Source organism: Fistularia commersonii, chromosome 12 (genome assembly GCF_037954325.1).
Source record: "Fistularia commersonii isolate RoL2024-O1a breed Wild chromosome 12, RoL_Fcom_v1.0, whole genome shotgun sequence".
Lineage (NCBI taxonomy): Eukaryota > Metazoa > Chordata > Actinopteri > Syngnathiformes > Fistulariidae > Fistularia > Fistularia commersonii.
In genome coordinates this window covers 11,413,033-11,431,612 of record NC_141295.1, presented here as the reverse complement: position 1 = coordinate 11,431,612, position 18,580 = coordinate 11,413,033, and the positions used below count along the sequence as shown (strand labels likewise).

Genomic DNA, 18,580 nt, shown 5'->3' with positions numbered 1-18,580 from the left:
GCCGGATTGCACGCCGGTGAACCGCTTTGCTTGCTCAGTGTCTGTGTATGTGTGGCTGTGGCTCTGTGTGTGTGTGTGTGTGTGTGTTCCCATCCATTTTTACGCACGGAGGCGAGCGCCGGGGCGCAGGAACCGTCCCGGCGCCGCCGCGCCGCCGGGCTTGGAGGCGCGAAACACGGGCTGCTCCTTCATCTCGAGGAGGAAGAGGAGATGGAAGAGGAGGAGGAGGAGGAGGAGAAGGATCAGGGGTGTCCTCCTCCACCTCCTCTACCCTCCCTCCTTCTCGCACCCCAACCCACACACACACATACAGTTTGTGCGTAACTGCGTCTCTATTCGTGTGTGTGTGTGTGTGTGGGCGGGTGTGTACGCGCGCTTATACGTGTTTGTGTGTATGTTTAGAGAGAGAGAGAGAGAGAGAGAGGGAGGGAGGGAGAGAGAGAGAGAGAGATACGTGGGGTAAAACAGATCGGACGCACGGCGCAGGAGAGACAGCGCTTTTGGACGCGTTTTGGAGCGCGGAGCCGCAGCGAGAGGAAAATAATATAAAACATACTTTTCCCCGACCCCCCTCCTCCCTTCCTTCTCATCCTCTTCCTCCTCCTTCCATCTCTCCCTTTTTCTCTCTTAAACACCCCCCCACCCCTCAGTCGGTGTTACTGTTTTTTTTTAAATTTGAATTAAATCCGCCGGTGAACGCACCTCGGGGACCGGGGAGGGACGCGGACGCCGCTCGGACTCCTCGCCGCGGGATCCGGGGGCGCATCTGAGGACAACCGGCAGTCACACCGAGGGCTTCGGCGTCGCTCTCCTTCCTCCTCCTCTTCTTCTTTCTCCTCCTCCTCCTCCTCTTCCTGGCGTCCACTTTTCTTTTTTTTTTTCTTCAATGCGGACTTAAGCTGACTTTTTTTCCCTTTTTTTTTAAAACATCCCTTTTTTGTTTTTGTTTTTTTGCTTCCGGCAACAGTGAAGAGACCAAGACTCTCTCTCTCTTTCTCTCTCCCTCTCCTTCCCTCTCTCTCTCTCTATCTCTGTCTCTCCCTCACTTTTCTGGAAGCTGAACTTTTAAAGGAAAATGGGGCATTGAGAGGCTTGGCAGATCTTCCCCCCCCGCCCCCCCACGCTATAATGGTACGTGCTGTGTAGCTCAATATTCGCCTCCATAGAAGAATCGAGTCTGTAGGCAGGGAGGAAGAGGCTGCTCACCCTCTTTCTCCTTTTTCTGTATTTTTTTAATGTCAAATAAAACACCGGGGAGGTGAATGGAGCTGTAGCACACCTGTGTGTGTGTGTGAGTGTGTGTCCAAAAAGTATTCCAGTAGTTTCCAGCGCCCAAATCTGACATATTAGAGCGCATTTAATATAAATAACAGAATTAGAATTAAATAAATTATACTCGTCGTCGTGCGCCGTTCGCTCGCTGGATTGGATGTGTACAGTAGGTTGGATAATTACTGGGGAAAAGTGTGGAAACCATGGATGGATGGATGAAGGCGAATGAGAGGAGTCTGGCTTTTGGAAAAAAAAAACAACTGGATATTCAAAATGTGACTTGGACACTCAAATAATCTCTGGCCTACTTGGAGACGTGTCTGACATGTTTTGTGAAGCGCCTCCTCTCAGCTCAGCTCAGCTCAGCTCAGCTGGGATGAGAGCACCTCACAAGGGGCAGAGGTCATCCGTGCACTGACAGCATGCAGGTGACGTTCAATGTCGTCAGGTTGTTGTTTTTTTTTTTTTTTTTTCTGCTTCGGCCCCACCTCCCACCCACCCCTTTTCCAGCTCCTGTGACCGCAGGCCTGTCCTCCACCTTTTAACCGCAACCATCCTCTCGGTTGGAGGTGTCTTTTTACCCCCTTTCCTCCTCATCCTCCCTCTTTTTTCAGCGGGTAGTGCCTCTGCATAGTGGGTGTCGCTTTATATGTGTGTGTGTGTGTGTGTGTGTGTGTGTGTTGAGAGCTCAATGAGAAAGTAAATCATGATAATAATAATATCAATAATAACTCAACATGCCCTTGAAGTCTGTCAGAGGATCAGTTTCTGCGGTCTCTGTTCATTTAATAGTATTCTATTATTTAATTTAAATATCTTGTTTCTCTCACTGAAAGCAATCAGGTGATGGCACTACCGCTGCTCTCCTGTCTAACCGAAATATAATTATGACTTAATAATTACCCTGACTGTAGCTGAGCCTTTGAAGGGAAATGAAACCTGTATTTTCTGATTTGCATTTTTTTATGTTGAACTCATATTTGTGGACTATGTAGACATACATGCACACATATATTACATATATGATGTGTGTGTTTATTGATATACAGTATATGTAGACACACCTGCACACATAAATACATGCATGCATGCATGCATACGTGAATAGGTATGCATATAACTTGTGAAAATATAGACAATTGCATATCAGAAAATGTAGGTTTATTTTCTCTGACATTCTGGAGTATGCATACAGTACATGTATGTGCAGGCTACATATATGTATTCATTTATACATGTGTGCATGTATATGCATGCCAGTTATGTATATGCTTAGAAAGTGTGTGTGTGTGTGTGTGTGTGTGTGTGTGTGTGTGCGTGTGTGTGTGTGTGTGTGTGCATGTGCGTGTGTTTGTGTGTGTGTATGTGATGAAACTGCTGCTGAAATAACACTGTCAGTATGCTCGCGGTCCAGGCGTTTGACATCTGTAATTTTTATTGTGGACAGAAACAATACATGGTTATAATTTGGAAGCGTCTGTCTCACTAACCAGCAACAAAGCAAACCCATAAAAGCCTTAAATCTGGTATAATAAATGTAACATAGAAAACAGGTGTAAAAAATCAGTGGAATACAGTAATAATCAGAGATTGTGCCACCGATGATTGAATTGATTTGTCCCCGGTCTGTATTTATTGACTAGGATACAAAGGAGCCATGAAAAATATCCTTGTTTGTGAAATTCTTCCAAAAGGCACCATTTCAAATTCTGAGTGAAAACATCTTAAATAGTAAAAATAATAAACAAGAAAACTATGGAGAGCATTTTTCCTTTGACTTTGTTTTGTCTGCAGACAAATTATTGTCAGCAGTGGCTTTTACAGGAACAGCTAATGATGCCCTGCATCACTCGAGCTGTCGGTCACATCTCGTGCGCTTTTAACCCCTTGAAACGCTGCGCCCAGCTCGTAGTTTGACGTGCCAAAAATACAGCTCGTCACGACATCCATCCTCCTATTTAAGGTAAACGCCAGCGTTTCACAATGGTCGGTAATTGGCCGTGATGTTAGTATCTTCATTCTGTTTTGATAGTGGGCCTGTAATTTCACAGTTGGTTATTGCGGTTGTTGTTGAGAAAACCAACCAGCCACTACATTTCTCAGCCGAATCGAAGCCAAGGCAGCCGGTAGTGCCAAGCTAAGAGGTGGGCACGGAGCTTGTATTATCATTTAATAATTTCTTAAGGAGCGCTTGTTCTTTTCCAGTCGGAAACTTAGTGGGATATTTGAATGGGCTACCTTAGTGAGTCAGTCGGAGCGTGTATCCCCGTGTGTGTGTGTGTGTGTGTGTGTGTGTTATGAAATGTAACTCTATGCTTCCTAGTCTTTGCGGTAAACTGTGCCGTATTAGAACCATAACCACAGGAAAATCTCCCCACGGATCAGTCCTCGTGTGACACAAAGGGCCGATTGTACCAACCCAAACCTCATTGTTAAAAGCGTTTTACCAGTGCGGCGAGGCCTTAAAAGAGTGCGGTCTGGCCGTGAAAAAAGCCCGAGGATCCGTGGAGAAGTGTGTGTGCAGGGCGGGAGGGGGGTTGCCGGTGGCGTTGTGTTATCTCGCAGAGGGAGCAGCAGTCCGGCGGTAAATCGTCGCAGACCGGAGAGTTCAGCGCTGCGGATTGGCGCGGTATTATCTGAAGGCCGCAGTCCGTAGCCTAGCCTGTCAAGCAAGATCAGTAGTTTATAGGCACCGTGCCAGGCAGAGCTAATCTCAGGGTGTGTCGCTGCGTGTTCGCCGTTAAAACTTGTTTCACCATAACAGCTCTGGAGAAATGATACATTTAAAATGTTTTTTCTTTCCCTCTTTCCGGGGCTCAGAGGCTCAGGCACCGGGGCGTCCGCTATACATTTTAGTCCACGCGGTCATCTATAATTGCTTCATGCAACCGCCTCCTGCAGTCAGGCCTTCGCTGCTCATGCCTTATGTCGGATCCCCGGCATTTACGATTGTGTAAAACACAACTGCACGTTTTTAAGCCAAATGCGATCTCCAGCGCCCGCGTCTTGGCTGTACTTCTGACCCGGGCGGAAACCTTCAGGACCCGCGAGTGGAGGGAAATAATTAGCCCCCGCTCCGCTCAGCCAGCCATCCATCCATCCATCCATCCCTGCTTCTTTTTTTAATGTCACCCCTCCATTTATTCATCTTCTCTCTCATTCTCCCCCGTTTTTTTTTTTTTTTGCCTTTTGCCCCCTTGAGATGGCCGTGTGTGGAAAAAATCGTATTTTTCCAACATTTCTCCCCGAGGTAGCTTTGGCAGGGACTCACACGGCGGCCATTTCTGCCTTTCATACACCCCTCACACACCGTGGAACAGATCGCCAGTGCCGCCTGGTGTCTTTGAAGCTGTTGCCATCTCATGCAGGTTGGCTGGACTCTCTTCTCTTTCCCTTTCCCACCCCCCACTTCCCCTCCACCGCCCCCCTTCCATTTTTATCCCGTGCCTTAAACTTGGCAGTCTTATTTTTCAGCAAGCGAAATCATGAATATAAATAAAAAAATTAAAAAAAAATGTCAAAAAACAAATCTAAATACCCATTAGCGCTGATAGCAGTTGTGGGTTCGAGACGTGCACGAGCCAGAATAAAATGTTTCCTCACAAAAAAAAGAGGAGGAATGCACCAGGTGTGTGAATGTGTGTTGTTTTGTTCAAGTGTGTGTGTGTGTGTTTTTTTTTCCTGTAGCGGCAAATGTGCGACGCAGACAGACAGGAAGGGAAGCATCATTGATATGTTGCCATTCATGTGCTTTAAAATGGAGCCATCTGAGAACAAATTCCTCCATCAAGGCCTTTCATACACAAAGCTCTTTGGAGGTGTGCATGTGCAAGTGTGTGTCTGTGTGTGCGAGTGTGTGTGCGTGTCTGTGTGTGTGTGTGTGTGTGTGTGTGTGAGCGAGCATGTTATGAGTGTGTGAGCAGGTTTTTCGGAGATCTCACCTCCAAAGAATCTGGCCATATGGTCGTCAACACATACACCCATGCACCCAGAGTGATAGAGAGAGCGAGTAATACTGTTGGGCTGTGAGAGGGGAGAAAGTGAAAGTGTCTGCTTTTGTCAGCGGAGGCAGAAGGGGGGTGTGTTTCGAAGCGGCTCCTATCACTACCTTAGATCAGATGGCTGCCATTGACAGGGAAAAAAAAAATCCTCCATCGCATCCCCTGCATATTTCCGGAGCGGGAAAATCTGTCTCAATTAACACATTTGCATTGGGCAATGATGGACTCCAAATAGGTCACTGACTCAATCTCCCGCCTCCGAATCTTCCCTCTAAAATGTTAATTAAGGAGGCTTTGAGATTTTTTCGCTCAGGGCTGGCCATATGGGCTGGGCATATGTTCTATATATATAGTACAATATATAATTCATACAGTGCTGCAGGAGAGAGTGTTTGGGGCCTGGAGTTTTTTTTTTTTTTTGGGAGGGGGGGTGGTGTTGCAACAAAGCGAGTCAGTATGTTCCGGTTCCCCAGTGGCAGGTACAGAGCTTAGCCTATTCATTAGCTTCATGTTATTCACTATTTCACAATGGGGATTGGGGTTCATCAGCACCTGTTTTGTTGGCTGATGAGATTAAAAAAAGAAAAATTAGAAATCCCAGTTCGCCGATTGGTTCGTATCACAGGAGAGCGGGTCGTTTATTGTCGTGGACAGATGAGGACGGGCTATCACAGCGAGGTGAGGATGTTTTCACGCGGCGCGACTGTTTCGTCACTCGCTCCCAGCTCGGCCATTTGTCCCAGCGCCATCCGCCCAGACACCTATTCCAGAAAGAACAGAGCGTGGGCAGCCAATTAAACCAGCCCTTTCCAGCACTGTTTTTTTTTTTTTTTTAAATCCCGTCTCAGTCAATCTGAGGAGCCAATCACGGTGGCTTTGGCACACCTGATACAATTGCGGTCTGGTTAATGGACGTCGGCCCACTCGCGCTGGTGCAACTGTTCTAACTGCATCGCCTCATTATCAGTCACGGGTAGCCATGATGTCTTTGCACGGATCCCGCGTAAAAGCACGATGCGTTCGAGTGCATCCGCGCAACCCTTCCACCCCCCCCACCCCCTCTTTTGCCCCGTTCCTATTACGCGACGCTGTCTTATCAGCAGGCCTCTCTCGAGTCATTACCGGACTCGTCCTCTCAACAATGGACAATGTGTCGCCCCCCCCCCCCCACACACCCCCCTTCTGAGTCGAAGGTTGCAGCCCTGAGAAAAAAAAAAAGAAAAACTAAAAAACATGTTTATGGACTAATAAAGATGATGAAATCGCTCAATTGCAGAAAAATGGAAGGTTCGCGAGTGCAGATTATCTGTAATAAAAAGCCGAGGGGAGAGATGGGGGGGGGGGGGGTGGAGAGAGCGAGTTAGCGGTACAGGCCTCTCATTGCGAAGGATATGAATAGGCTTTGTTTTCACCACAACTCAGGGCTGTGTGGTCTGCCAACGTCTGGCTCTTATTATGGGGTTTGTGTCTGTGTGTCTGCTTAAGTGGCATGCACGTGTGCATTGGTGTGTGTGTGTGTGTGTGTGTGTGTGTCCTTGTAGTTCGCCGTGCGCTCGTGCGTAAGACACACGGGTAAGGGAAATATGTGCAGGTGATTATATTTTTAAGAGGGTGAGACTATATGCGTTTGCATTTAAACAGTTAGAAGCAGTGTTTTTTTTTTTTTTTGTTTTTTTTCTCTCCCCGCTCCTGTTTTGCTAAATAGATGTGGCATGAGGTCTCGGGCTGGCAAAAGAGTGCGCGCATGCTTTTTTATCCGTTAAAGTTGTGAAATGAAATAGGATTTCACAGAACAGCACAGCGGCTGTGGGATTTGGGCTCCCTTCGGCTAAGTAGAGAGGGATAGGTTGATCCAATCAATGGCAGAACTGCAAGGAGAGCCCATTTCACAGCTCTGGGCTGTGCCAGAACCCTGCCCGCCTGCCTGCTTGAGTTAGAATACAAATGAAGCTCCCTGAATGCACACTTACCCACACATGCATGTATACACACCACTACTTACAGACAGTCTGGCTACTGATAGTGCACGAGCTGGTTGTTGGCACCGCCATTTTTATTTTTTTTTTCCGGAGAAATGAACCCGGCGGGGGTTTGCGACGAACCTTTACTGTAAATTTTCATTCTGGTATTCCGTGTGGGAGCGTTCGCGGTAATGGCGTCAATAAAGTTTAACAATGCCGGAAAATATTTCTAGTCACCAAATATGATGTGAGCACATGCTGTCGCAAATATGAATTAACGATTTCTTTGTTCTGCCCTGTGTTAGCTTCATCGGAGTGTTAATATGTGATGATTGTAACGCACGTTTGTTTTACCCTTGTAAACAATAACTTTTATTTTTCAGGCTACTGACACTTACCTGGTGAACGACGATCCTGCCAGAGGCCCAGGGATGCCTGAGTGTTTCCTTGTGTCTGATACATATAGGGTATATGCACACACACACACACACACACACACACACACACACATGCACACACATACACACACTCTCTCTATCGCGCTATTTTTGCCTCTGTGATGATGTATTTCTTCCATTCCATAGATGCATACAGCAGATGAAATGAGGGGTGCACTTAGACAAAAGGATCACCGGTGCATGAACCAGAATAGAACACTATTATCATATGTATCTAGGAAACTTTCATTCCACCGGTGCGTAACTTCCTGCGTCCTCCTGCGGCCAAACGCGGATGCGCCGAATTGACGAGCTAATATGTGGAAACTTTAACACCGCATTTTCTTAAGATCTCAAGATGCGTATTTTCCAAAAGTTACAATTTACACTCGGCAGACCTTTGGCTTGCCACGCGTTCGTCATCTGCAAAAGCCGGCTGCAGAGAAAACGAAATCGAACGTGGACATTAACCAAAAAACAGAACAAAAACACGTGTCTTCCAGGTCAAGGTTGCAGATGACGGGTTCGAATGTCCGGGCGTTGCGATCTGACATTTTGAATTCGCCGGGAACATTAAGGAATGATGACGTCAGACTAGAAAAAACAAATCTATACATTCCCCCTCTCTGGAACACAAACATGGTAGAAAGTCCCTAATCCGAACCAGTTGGAAGGAGACGCATAAGCAACGATCGCTCACAGTAAACACATAAAAAGCAGCCGGCGTAACACATTGCACTCCTCACACACTCAGATTGCAAACAGATCTATAGCGTCCCTCCCATCCACACTGTATATGATATGCTTGTTAGCCATAACGGCCACTCAGCCATTTCTCCTCCCCGCCCCGGCTGCATATGCCCGCGTGCGCCGACTGGCACGCTCCCTCCAAGAGCACACAGAAACAGCTTATTCAAACAATATTTACACTGCGCCGTGTAGTAAACGCCAAACACGTTCTCCGTTCACGTATTCCCTGCCTTTGAAAGAGAGCCCCAACCACCTGTCTCACACGAATCGCATGCTAATGGTCGTACCGGCGCCGAGCATCTCTCAATGTATAAGAGATTGTAAACATACACGGCGTGTCAGGGGGTAGAGCATTACATTTAAACTGTTGTCGCGCCATACGGTGCATTTGTTTCCTCTTCCGTGGCATCTTCTCGAAAATAAACCCGCTCGAACCCTGTGCACTCAGGGGGCTTTTTCATAGGTGACGGTCAGATAGCAGAGAAAAGGAGCTTGTTAAAAAAAGGAAAGAAAACCCCCAAACCAAAACCTGAGCTTCAGTGTTTTGCGGTTGCCATAGTTTGTTTGCTCCAGTCGGGTGCGTGCATGTGCTGAATACTGAGATGGACGCTTCGGCCCGGGCCGCAGCCAAAGGAGAGACAGCCAGTAAAGTCAGACAGACGAAGAGAATGTGTGTGTGTGTGTGTGTGTGTGTGTGTGTGTGTGATGAGGAGGGCGAAGAGAGAGAGAGAGAGAGAGAGAGAGCGGCAGAAGACTAAAAGTGGATGCGAAAAAAAGAGACAAGGGTTGCTCGAAACAACTACTGTAAAAAGAAAACGGGAAAGGCAGAATAGGAAGGCAACAGGACACACAAAGGCTTTGGGGTTTTGGGCCTGCGCCCTGGTTTTGGGTGTAGTTAGGAAGGAGGAGAGACGATCGAAAAGAACCAGACACAATATCCTCCGCTTTCTCCCGCTGCTTCTTTTTTATTTTCGATTTATGAAGTTTGGTCTTCTTTTTTTTTCTGGTTTGTTTGTAATTTCGTTTTTTTTTTTTTTTTTCTGCATCCGCTTGAGCACCTTGTGCCTTCTAAGGGGCAACTTAATTTGTGGCCGTGTTCACCCCGTGCGTGTGTGTGTGTGTGAGTGTGCAACTCCGTACACCGTGTTGATGTGTGTTTGCGGTGTGAGTGTCTTAGTATCCTACATAGGCTGCGGTCTCATAAAGCTGCAGAGCTTCGTATCCCCCCCCTGAAAAACTTGGCATTCAAGCACTGGGGTGACTTCAACCCCTGAAACCGCACCCTAGTGAACTTGTGTGTATGTACGTGCACACGCATGCACACCCATATACATCCACATAGTGAATTTTATTCACACACTTCCAAGCACTCTCACAATGCTCCTCACACACTCACACACGGACGTGCACAAGGCAGGGGCTTATGTATAATTGCAGGCACTCTGCCTGCATATATGAGTTTGATTAGGCCGAGGAGCAGGGAGCGAGCGAGGATAAAGCCAAGCCTGATTAGAAACAGAGTATCGCTTCCATACAATGGGAGCTGCATTGAAAGTGGGTTAGACTGTTTTTTCGTCCGAGGCCCAGGTGTCGTTTGTCTGGCAAACAAGAAAACTAATGGCGGTGTGTTGTTTTTTTGTCTGCTTTTTTCGGAGGGTAAACTCACAACCTGCCCGTGGAACTCGTTTGGCTTCTTCGAACCGCTCGGGCGGAAGGTCTGGTCTCGTGTGCGAGAACGACTTGGCTTCTCCTAAATTTTGCGGTGATGATTTTTGAACTTCCTGATGAGGTCGTCGGCCTCCTCCCCTTCCCCACCGCCACCCCGCCGGGGTCACGAAGGCCCCAAATCCAGGCACGATGCTGTGGGGGGATTAATAACATTTACGGTTGACGTCAGAGCTTAGGATGCATCCGCGTCGAACTTTTCTTCCAGCAGGCATCGTTTTATTTACCTGAACAAACATGAGATAAAAACCTAAATTATCACAGCAAATTTCAAACCGTTTTTTTTTCCGCCCCACTTGCGTGTTTTAAGAGTAATAAACAGAGACATTAGATTTATTAGACGTGAAGGAACTTTTTTTTTTTTTTGTTGAATTTGTGGAATCTATGCTCCGTGCCTCTCAGCCATTGGGTTTCTGTTCTAATTGTAACTTTTGCAAATAACATGTATAAATGGTTCTTATATTTGTACAAACAGTGTTTCATATAAATTTTTTATTTTCTGTTAATTTTGTTATATTTTAATTAATTCAATTTAATTTGATTTTATCTCGTTTTATTTTAGTTATTTTATTTGAAGAAAAGCCAGAAGGCACAAACTTCCATCCGGTATGTTATTCAGACATAAAAATAAAAGTGAATCCAAATGAATTTCCCATTCTTTCCTGGATTTCGGGAGACTCGATAGACAGAAGGTGGGGGTGAGTGAGTGGCAATGGTTGTATTCTTAATCCGATTTATTTTCTTTTATCCTTATTATTTTAGATGGAAAATTAAAGTTAACGGTGAGGCGCGGAAGAGAGAGCGAACTTCACCGCGGCGGCGGCGCAAGATCGGCGTCCGGAGAGGCGGAGGGGTGAAGGGGGGTGGAGAAGGGAGGCGGACTCGGGGTGGGAAGGGTAGAGGGGAAGGGTGGGGGGGGGGGGGTCAAGAGAAGTTTTAAAAATAAATAAAAAATAAATAAAAATTTTAAAAAATGAGATTAAATTCAAACTGCAGAGATCGGTTCAAAAAACGCAAAGATCCGCGTGGCGGAGGGAGGGAACGAGGAAGGGAGGGAGGAGAGGGAGAGACAGACAGACAGAGAGAGAGAGAGAGAGAGAGAGAGAGAGAGAGAGAGAGGGAAAAAAAACTTTCCCTAAAGTTGGTGCGGAGCTTTCACTGCGAGCGAGGCGGGGTTACAGCCCGGACCGACCGACCGACCGACCGAGCGACCGACCGAGCGACCGCCCGCCGCCCGCCGGAGCCCCCGAGAGCCACGGCGGCTTTGCGATGCGGCGCCGCAGCGAACCTCAACCCGACTTTACCATCAGCGACTCCGACCGCCGCCTCTAAGACGCGACCATGTACTCGCCGTACTGCTTGACACAGGTACGGACTACACGCGCGGCTTTTTTTTTTTTTTTAAATATATTTATCCGTTCCCCCCCCCCTCCTTTTATTTGTTATTTTATTTCCCTTCCCAATTTCTATTCCTACTTTATTATTAATTTATTTATTTTCAAATCGCTTTTCGCGCCCCCCCCTCTCCTCCTCCTCCTCCTCCTCTTCCCCTCCGCCGCCGCTCTTTCCGGTGCTCGGCGGCTTCTTCTCCTCCACTTCGCTGCTGTTCGGTTGTGTTTTTGATGCTTCTTTTACTTATTCTTTTACTTCTTCTTCCTCGTTTTGCGCCCCCTCTCCTCGCAGATAACCTGCCACCCCTCTCTCTTTCACCCCCCACCCCCCTCCACACACACACACACACACACACACACACACACACACACACCCTCTCCACTCTTCCTCCAACACACTCCTTGCGCGTCTCTTTGCGCGTTTTTTTTTTCTTTTGGAGAGAAAATGGCGCTTCAGCCGGATCAATTTTATATTAAAAAAAAAACAAGGCGGGAGGGAGACCTTCGCGGATTGTGTGTGTGTGAGTGCGTGTGTTTGAGTGGTGGTGGGGGGGTTGCAAAATAAAATCGTACTTCGTCGACGAATGCAGGTGGAGCTGTGGTGGGTTTTTGAGGTGGGGTGGGGTGTTGTGGTGGTGGGGGGGGGAGTCGTGCACTCCCGGTGCGGTGGAAGCCCGGTGTCCGGCGGCGGTCTGCCGGTCCTCAGTCGCGGTCGGCTCGGAGGAGTCAGCGTGCGCCCCCGCTTCCTCCACCACCACCCTCTCCTATTTTTTGGCATTTAAGTAATATTTTTGCAAACCTCTGAAATCCCGGCGGGATCGATTTGGGGTGGGTGGGTGGGGGGGCGGAGTAACGCTGACCTCTTATGAGGCACGGCCACAAATCGCGCTTATTACATAGTTATTACATAGTTATTACACAGAGGTATCGCAATTACACAAGGGAGAAAAACAGGAGATTTCTGATTTTTCAGGAATTAAAGATCTTAATAAAGTCATTTCCCTGGGCCGTGTCGGTGGTGGTTCTCTCAAAAACTTGTGCAGGGAAGTGAGTGCACTTCTGGTACTCACTAGTTAATAACGATGGTTGAATTGTTTTTTTTTTTTTTAATGCAAGGCTTAGTTTCGTGCATGAATTGGCGAATGATTGCGTGGGCTGCGGGCCTCAGCGCCGCACCGCACCGCAGGTATTTTTGCAGCAATTGGTCAAGTCAAGACGGGTATCTTTACAAGGGTCACAATAGAAGAATTTGAATTATTTGTCATTGGTAATCCTTGTATTTATTTTTGATAAAACACACACTTAATGTATCCCTTTCCGGCCTGAGCGGCACAAAGCAAGTTAACCCTCTCTCCGTTCGCACGCATTAATAAGCGGCCCTACCCTGATTTTTAATTCTGACTATGCAATTCCTCTCTCCACGCATGAAAAATAAGAATCAGATCACTTCTGGGAGTTAATTTTAAATCAAGCAGTTTTTTTTACACAAAGGTCAAAGTAAAAGCCTGAGGTGACCTTTTTTTGTCTTCTTTGCTCAGTTCTGCTTTATAAATGTGTAATAACACGGGAATAGTGAAGGGACACTAGAAAAGCTACGTTATAAAGTTTTTTTTTTAGCAGAATCGGGTGTTTTAGGAGGAGGAAGAGGAGGTGGGGTTCGGAAAGCTGCTGCAGTCAGTTTGGAGTTAACAGATCGGAGCTGCAGCCTCCGGGCCGAGGCAGGTTCGCTCCTCCCGGCGCGCCTTTTCACAAACGTCAAGTCGGTGCTTTGTGTTCCCGGTTTGGACCAGGAGACCCCGGACATCACGGGGCACCTCAACCCGACCCCCCCTTCCCCTTTCCTCCTCTTCCTCCTTTTTTTTTTTTTTTTTTAATATCAGCAGGTAATTTTTGTTTTCATTTCATCTGAGGTCAACGGCTCCTTTCCCTCTCTGCAGAGCTCCCAGTGACCCAAACCGAGCGCCGTGTCACCGCACGCTCCCGTGCGTGTGTACGTGTGCGTTTCCACTCAAAATAACATTTATTTATTTTTATGATCCTTTTTTTCTTTTCTTCACATTGAAACCCCGCGCAAGAGGTCACCCCCCCCTCCCCCGCCTGCGCTTCCTCTCCTTTTCCCCTCCAATACATTGAATAACGCTTTTAAAATAATAATAATCGCATAATATTGTAATTTTCCGTGATACTTGAAGTCCCTGCGCCGCAGATTAATCACCCATTTCCTAAAACAGAACAGCCTGCCGGTTTTTTTTTAATTATTAATTTTTTTTTTGGACGCGCTTCGTGGAAAACATGTGGATTCCTCCTCGGTGTTATTTCAGGCCTTCGGTCCAGACTTTACTGTTTTCTCCGCTCGGAGGAAGAGGAGGGCAGAGCTCCGAGGCCAAGGAGAAATATACACATATATACACGTATATATGAATATATATGTATATAGATACGCCTATATATTTATATACATATATCTATATTTAAGAAAATGTGTTCACCACACTGTCTTCATCTGTGTAATTGCTTGCTTCTTGGACTCCCCCCCAGCCTCCCAAACGGATATTTAGATGCTATTTTCAGACAGAAGGGATCGCATTTGATAATCAATAATCACCTTCGATTCGATTGGAAGCAAGTTCTGATATTCCAGCTGCAAACACTTTTTTTTTTAACTCCGCACTCAGCAGATGATTTTTCCGCGCCTGGTAGTACGAGGCGAGGGTCCGCGTCGGGTTTCCTCTTTCTTTCCATTAATTAAAATTTATTGGCAGCAGATCCTCACACACACACACCCACACACACACACACACACACACACACTGCGTGGACCCCGGGCCCGTTCGTATGCGCGCAACGCGGCCGCTTCCTCCTAGTTTGGATGGATCGTGCGTACAGACAACGGTGGTCCAAGACTGCTCAGTGGAAACAAAACACACACACACGTTGCGTTTTTTTTACATTTGTGATCCCTTAACCACTTGTTTCATGTTACCTTTTTTCTCTCTATTTCTCTCCCTGGCACACACACACACACACACACACACACACACACTCCATGCGTACTTGTACTCCGTCAAGATGTGATATTCGATCGCGGTCATGCCTCTTAAATAATTTAGCCCATTCCCCTCTATCTCCCCCCCCTCAAAAAAGAAGAGTAAAACCGGTGTAGTGAATGTTTTATTAATGCTTATAAAGAGTTTGTTTTTTTTTCTGGAGGGGCTCCGGTAGGTGACGGACCGGATCGGCCCAAAGTGGCGCACTGGCATTGTTTCCCCCGTCCTTTTACGCAGTAAAGAAAAAAGAAACCTTAGCATAAAATTTTAATGCCGGTTTTGAAGTTCGAGCAGGCGTCTTTTATTTATTTTATTTTATTTTTTTGGAAATCAAATTATTTATTTATTTTTCGCGCGCGCGCGGGGGGGGGGGGATACCAACTCTTGCGAACAGCATTTCAAGGAAAAAAAAAATGACAAAACGGTGCCAACTTGTGCGGCTGCAAAGTGGCGGCATGTATGTTGAACGCACGAAAAAAAAAAACTTTCATTTGGTATCTCTTCTGGCATATAAACGCGTATACCCGCTTATTTGCTTTTCTGAGGATTTTTTTTTTAAGATTTGGAGATCAGATGAGTCCTTGGAATTCACTCAGCCGTGCACATGAACTGGCGAAGCACTTGAAAGTACGCATGGGGGGGGGGAAGCTATGGCGACATTGCAACCATAGCAACAGGAAGGAGGGGGGGGTTGAAAAAAAATGTTAAGATTTTGTAGTTAATGCTTTTTGGCGTAGAAAATAACCCTCACCCCCTCCTCCTCTCCTACACCCCCTACCCATCCCATCATCTTTGCACAGAATCAGTGCAAGGTCTGACTTTGCAGCGTGTTTGCAGGTCACCCCGGAATACTCAGGGCAAAATGCAGGCTAATTTTTATTTTTTATTTTTATCCCATCTTCAAATTATGCATTATTATAATTCAAGTCACCAGTCAAACATTCAGTCACCTGTGTGTGTTTGTGTTTGCATGCGTACACAACTTCCCTGCTTCCTACTCCAGGTTGACAGTCGTCTTTTTTTGAGGCCATAAATTCTATGGTTTTAGAAGGACCGGAGGATAATAGCATGTGTGTGTGTTTGTGTAAGAGAGAGAGAGAGAGACTTGAAGTCTCATATGGGCATCGCATTGCACCGCCAACCAAATGGGCAAAGAGGTTTTCATTAGGCCTGATGAAAATGACCAGGCCGGGAGTTCTGAGGCAGAACTGCGGGGTACATCGTGTTCTTTTTTTTTTTTTTTTTTTACTTATTCATACTTTCTCCTGGAGGGAGACCAGGCCCACCTTACACTGCTTGGCCCTGAAAGAGAACGGGTCAGCAGGGAAAGAGTGATGGGGGAAGGACAAAAGAGAGCCAAGAAGTGAGAAATGGCAAATGTCCACGTCGGTGAAGTGTTGTCATTCGATCGCACGGGAAGAAAAGTCCTTAACCGACAAAGAAAGGGGAAACAAAAGGACATCGTAAACTGACTTAATCTATATCACAGATCATGCTTAAATTTATTTTGTGCGTGCCGTTTCGAAGAGGACTGCAATAGAAGTCGGCTAAAACAAAAATCTCGGGCACCCTCGGTGTGTTTGTGTGCATCGGACTGTTTGAATGGGTCTTGGAGGTGAGTTAAATCCCGCACTGCCATTGCGCTCATCCCTTATCTGTGCAGTCTTCCTGACTGCCCATAGAAAATGGATTTATCATGCTTAACTGAGACAGTTGGCACAACAGGGTAATAGGTGGCTGTCCCCTGGATGGATGGGCAATCGTGTGTGCGTGTGTGTGTGTGTGTGTGCACATTTGTGTACGTGTTTTCCTGCGAATATAGCCTCCTCTTGTCCCCTGCCTCCAGTGTGGATTAGGTTTAGGCTGATCTGTGGCCAGTGGGACCAGGCAGCCCCTATAGCTGTCTTATGTTGGTTTGCGATATAGTTGTAACAGTTTTCTGCATTGCACACACACACACACACACACACACACACACACACACACTATCGCCATTAAACACTCACATGTGGTATAGGCTGATAGACAGATATGGGGGGTACAGTCAAAATCAAGGAAGTCTCCAGATCCTGGGAAGACCTCACTCCCAAATGATACCATGCTATTGTCGCTGGTCGTCAAATGTAGGAATTGGGTGACGCCAATGTATAATTAATGGATAATTGCATTTTTGTCTTGGTTATAAAAGGTTGAAAGAAAAGGTTGTAACGACTGACGGTTTTTCGGTCTTTTTTACGCGAAAACTCTCGAGCCAGTTGAGGAACAAATGCCAGTGACGCGGCCTCCCTCTCGCAGCTGTCGGGGATCGACTTCCCTTCACCTTCATCCCCCTCTTCTCCCCGCCACCTCCTCAATTAGCTCCCTTTAAATGAGAAGTAACGGTTAGTGAGAGATTTGCATTGTTTACGGACGAGCTTCACTTGTTGTTGTTGTTGTTTGTGTCACCCTTTCTCTCTCCATCGCCCCCCCTCTTCTTCCATTACCCCTATTGGTGTGTTTTTCGCTCTTTTTGATTTTCTCAGAGGCTTTTTTTTTGTAGGGATAACCCCGCTGAATAGGACAATGCAGCCTAGCGTGAAATTAAAGCTCTTAGTTAGTTTGGAGTCGCTCAAAAGAGGATTTTACACATGCATGCATTCATACACCCTCCCATACGCTATAGATATAGCTAATTAGAGGAAGTAGACCCTATGTCGAGCATCAAGGGCCCAATTAAAAGAGTACTTCTGTGCAGAAGATCTAGGCCATATCAGCTCTGTGAAAGCATTTCTATGCCTTGTGTGTGTGTGAACAGTGTGTCCCGCTCCTTAATTAGGCCTCGAACTATATGGGGATTTTTGAGACCAGCGCCGATACCGGTGTGAGAGAAGGGGTTGGGGGGGGGCATGGGGCCATCACACCCTTGTGAATCCTGTACTGCTTTTTCGACGAAGGGACGAAAACGACCCTCGGTTTTATGGTTGGATATATCAGGTGAACTGCGAGTGTCACCGCGGGAACAGGCGCCGAGGCGGTTTTCTCTGCAAAGGCCACCGGCACGTTAACGCATTTTTGACTCAATAGGGTCTCTTTAAATAGTTTTTTTTTCCTATAATTAGGTATCACGGCAACAAGTGAGCCAATAGAACACAGAGAAAGATAGTCCCGGTTCTACCGATTGTAACGGCGGCGCAATCAGTCAGCCCTGTGTTTAATCCAAGAGAGGGAGAAGACAGCCGAGGGCGATACGAAAAAAAAAAAGCACACACGTTTTATTAACATATGCATGCCACGTACGCAGTAAGTAAATCAAGAAAGAAAAAAAAGAAAAAAGTCAGACTGATCATCCTGACAGGCGAACGTCTGATTCAAAACAGATTGGGTTCCTCTCTCCGACTCTTCGGAGTCTTGTGTTGGACGTACGCTGAGATGCCTGTCATCCGCGCGTATCAGGCGTTTTTTTTTTTCGTTGTCCGCGCGAGTGCTATTTGTTTGTATAATTACACGGTACCGCGTTTCGCAGAGGGATGACAGTTTTACGACGCCAAATGAGTCTGATTGCATCTCGAAACACAAACTCGACAAAGTGGAGCATTGTCCGCGAGTAAACACAGCCTAAACAATCGCTAATTGCCGTATTTGCACATTTACTATATCTTTAAATCATAGTTTATGTAAACACACTGGAGCTACTACAGCCAATACAACCCACTGTGTTGAATGACTGCCTAAGGTCATTTCTTTTTTGCCAGCACAGTGTGTGTGTGTACGCGAATCGGTGGAAGTGTGTGTAGCAGAGACAGACCAGCCGTCCACATTGCTCCAGGGAGCGGTAGCTGAAATATAAAACAGACCTAATAATATATGATGATACTTGACGCTAACAATCTTCGAACCCCCACCCCCCTCCGCACACCAACCGTGTGTACAGCCGGTATTATCGAGTAACACGCTTGCGCGCACGGACGATTTCCTCGCCGCGACCGGGCCGTCGGCGGGGGGTGGGGGGGCCTGCGG

At 46.7% G+C, this 18,580-nt stretch overlaps 1 protein-coding gene across 12 annotated transcripts in view; it reads left to right on the top strand.

The window, feature by feature from the left end:
• Window positions 1-355: 355 nt before the first annotated feature.
• The window catches only part of nfixa (nuclear factor I/Xa), a 105,984-nt gene continuing 87,759 nt past the window's right edge, over window positions 356-18,580 (top strand). For 9 of the 12 annotated variants that reach the window (XM_086157087.1, XM_086157067.1, XM_086157073.1 and 6 more), the window contains exons 1-2: window positions 356-1,131; window positions 7,618-7,701. In XM_086157087.1, the coding sequence (XP_086013213.1) occupies window positions 1,129-1,131; window positions 7,618-7,701 (87 nt within the window). In that variant the 5' untranslated portion in view covers window positions 356-1,128. Of the gene's footprint in view, window positions 1,132-7,617; window positions 7,702-11,052; window positions 11,515-18,580 lie in introns of those variants that run through there. The other 3 variants (XM_086157063.1, XM_086157058.1, XM_086157080.1) reach the window with 2 other exon arrangements.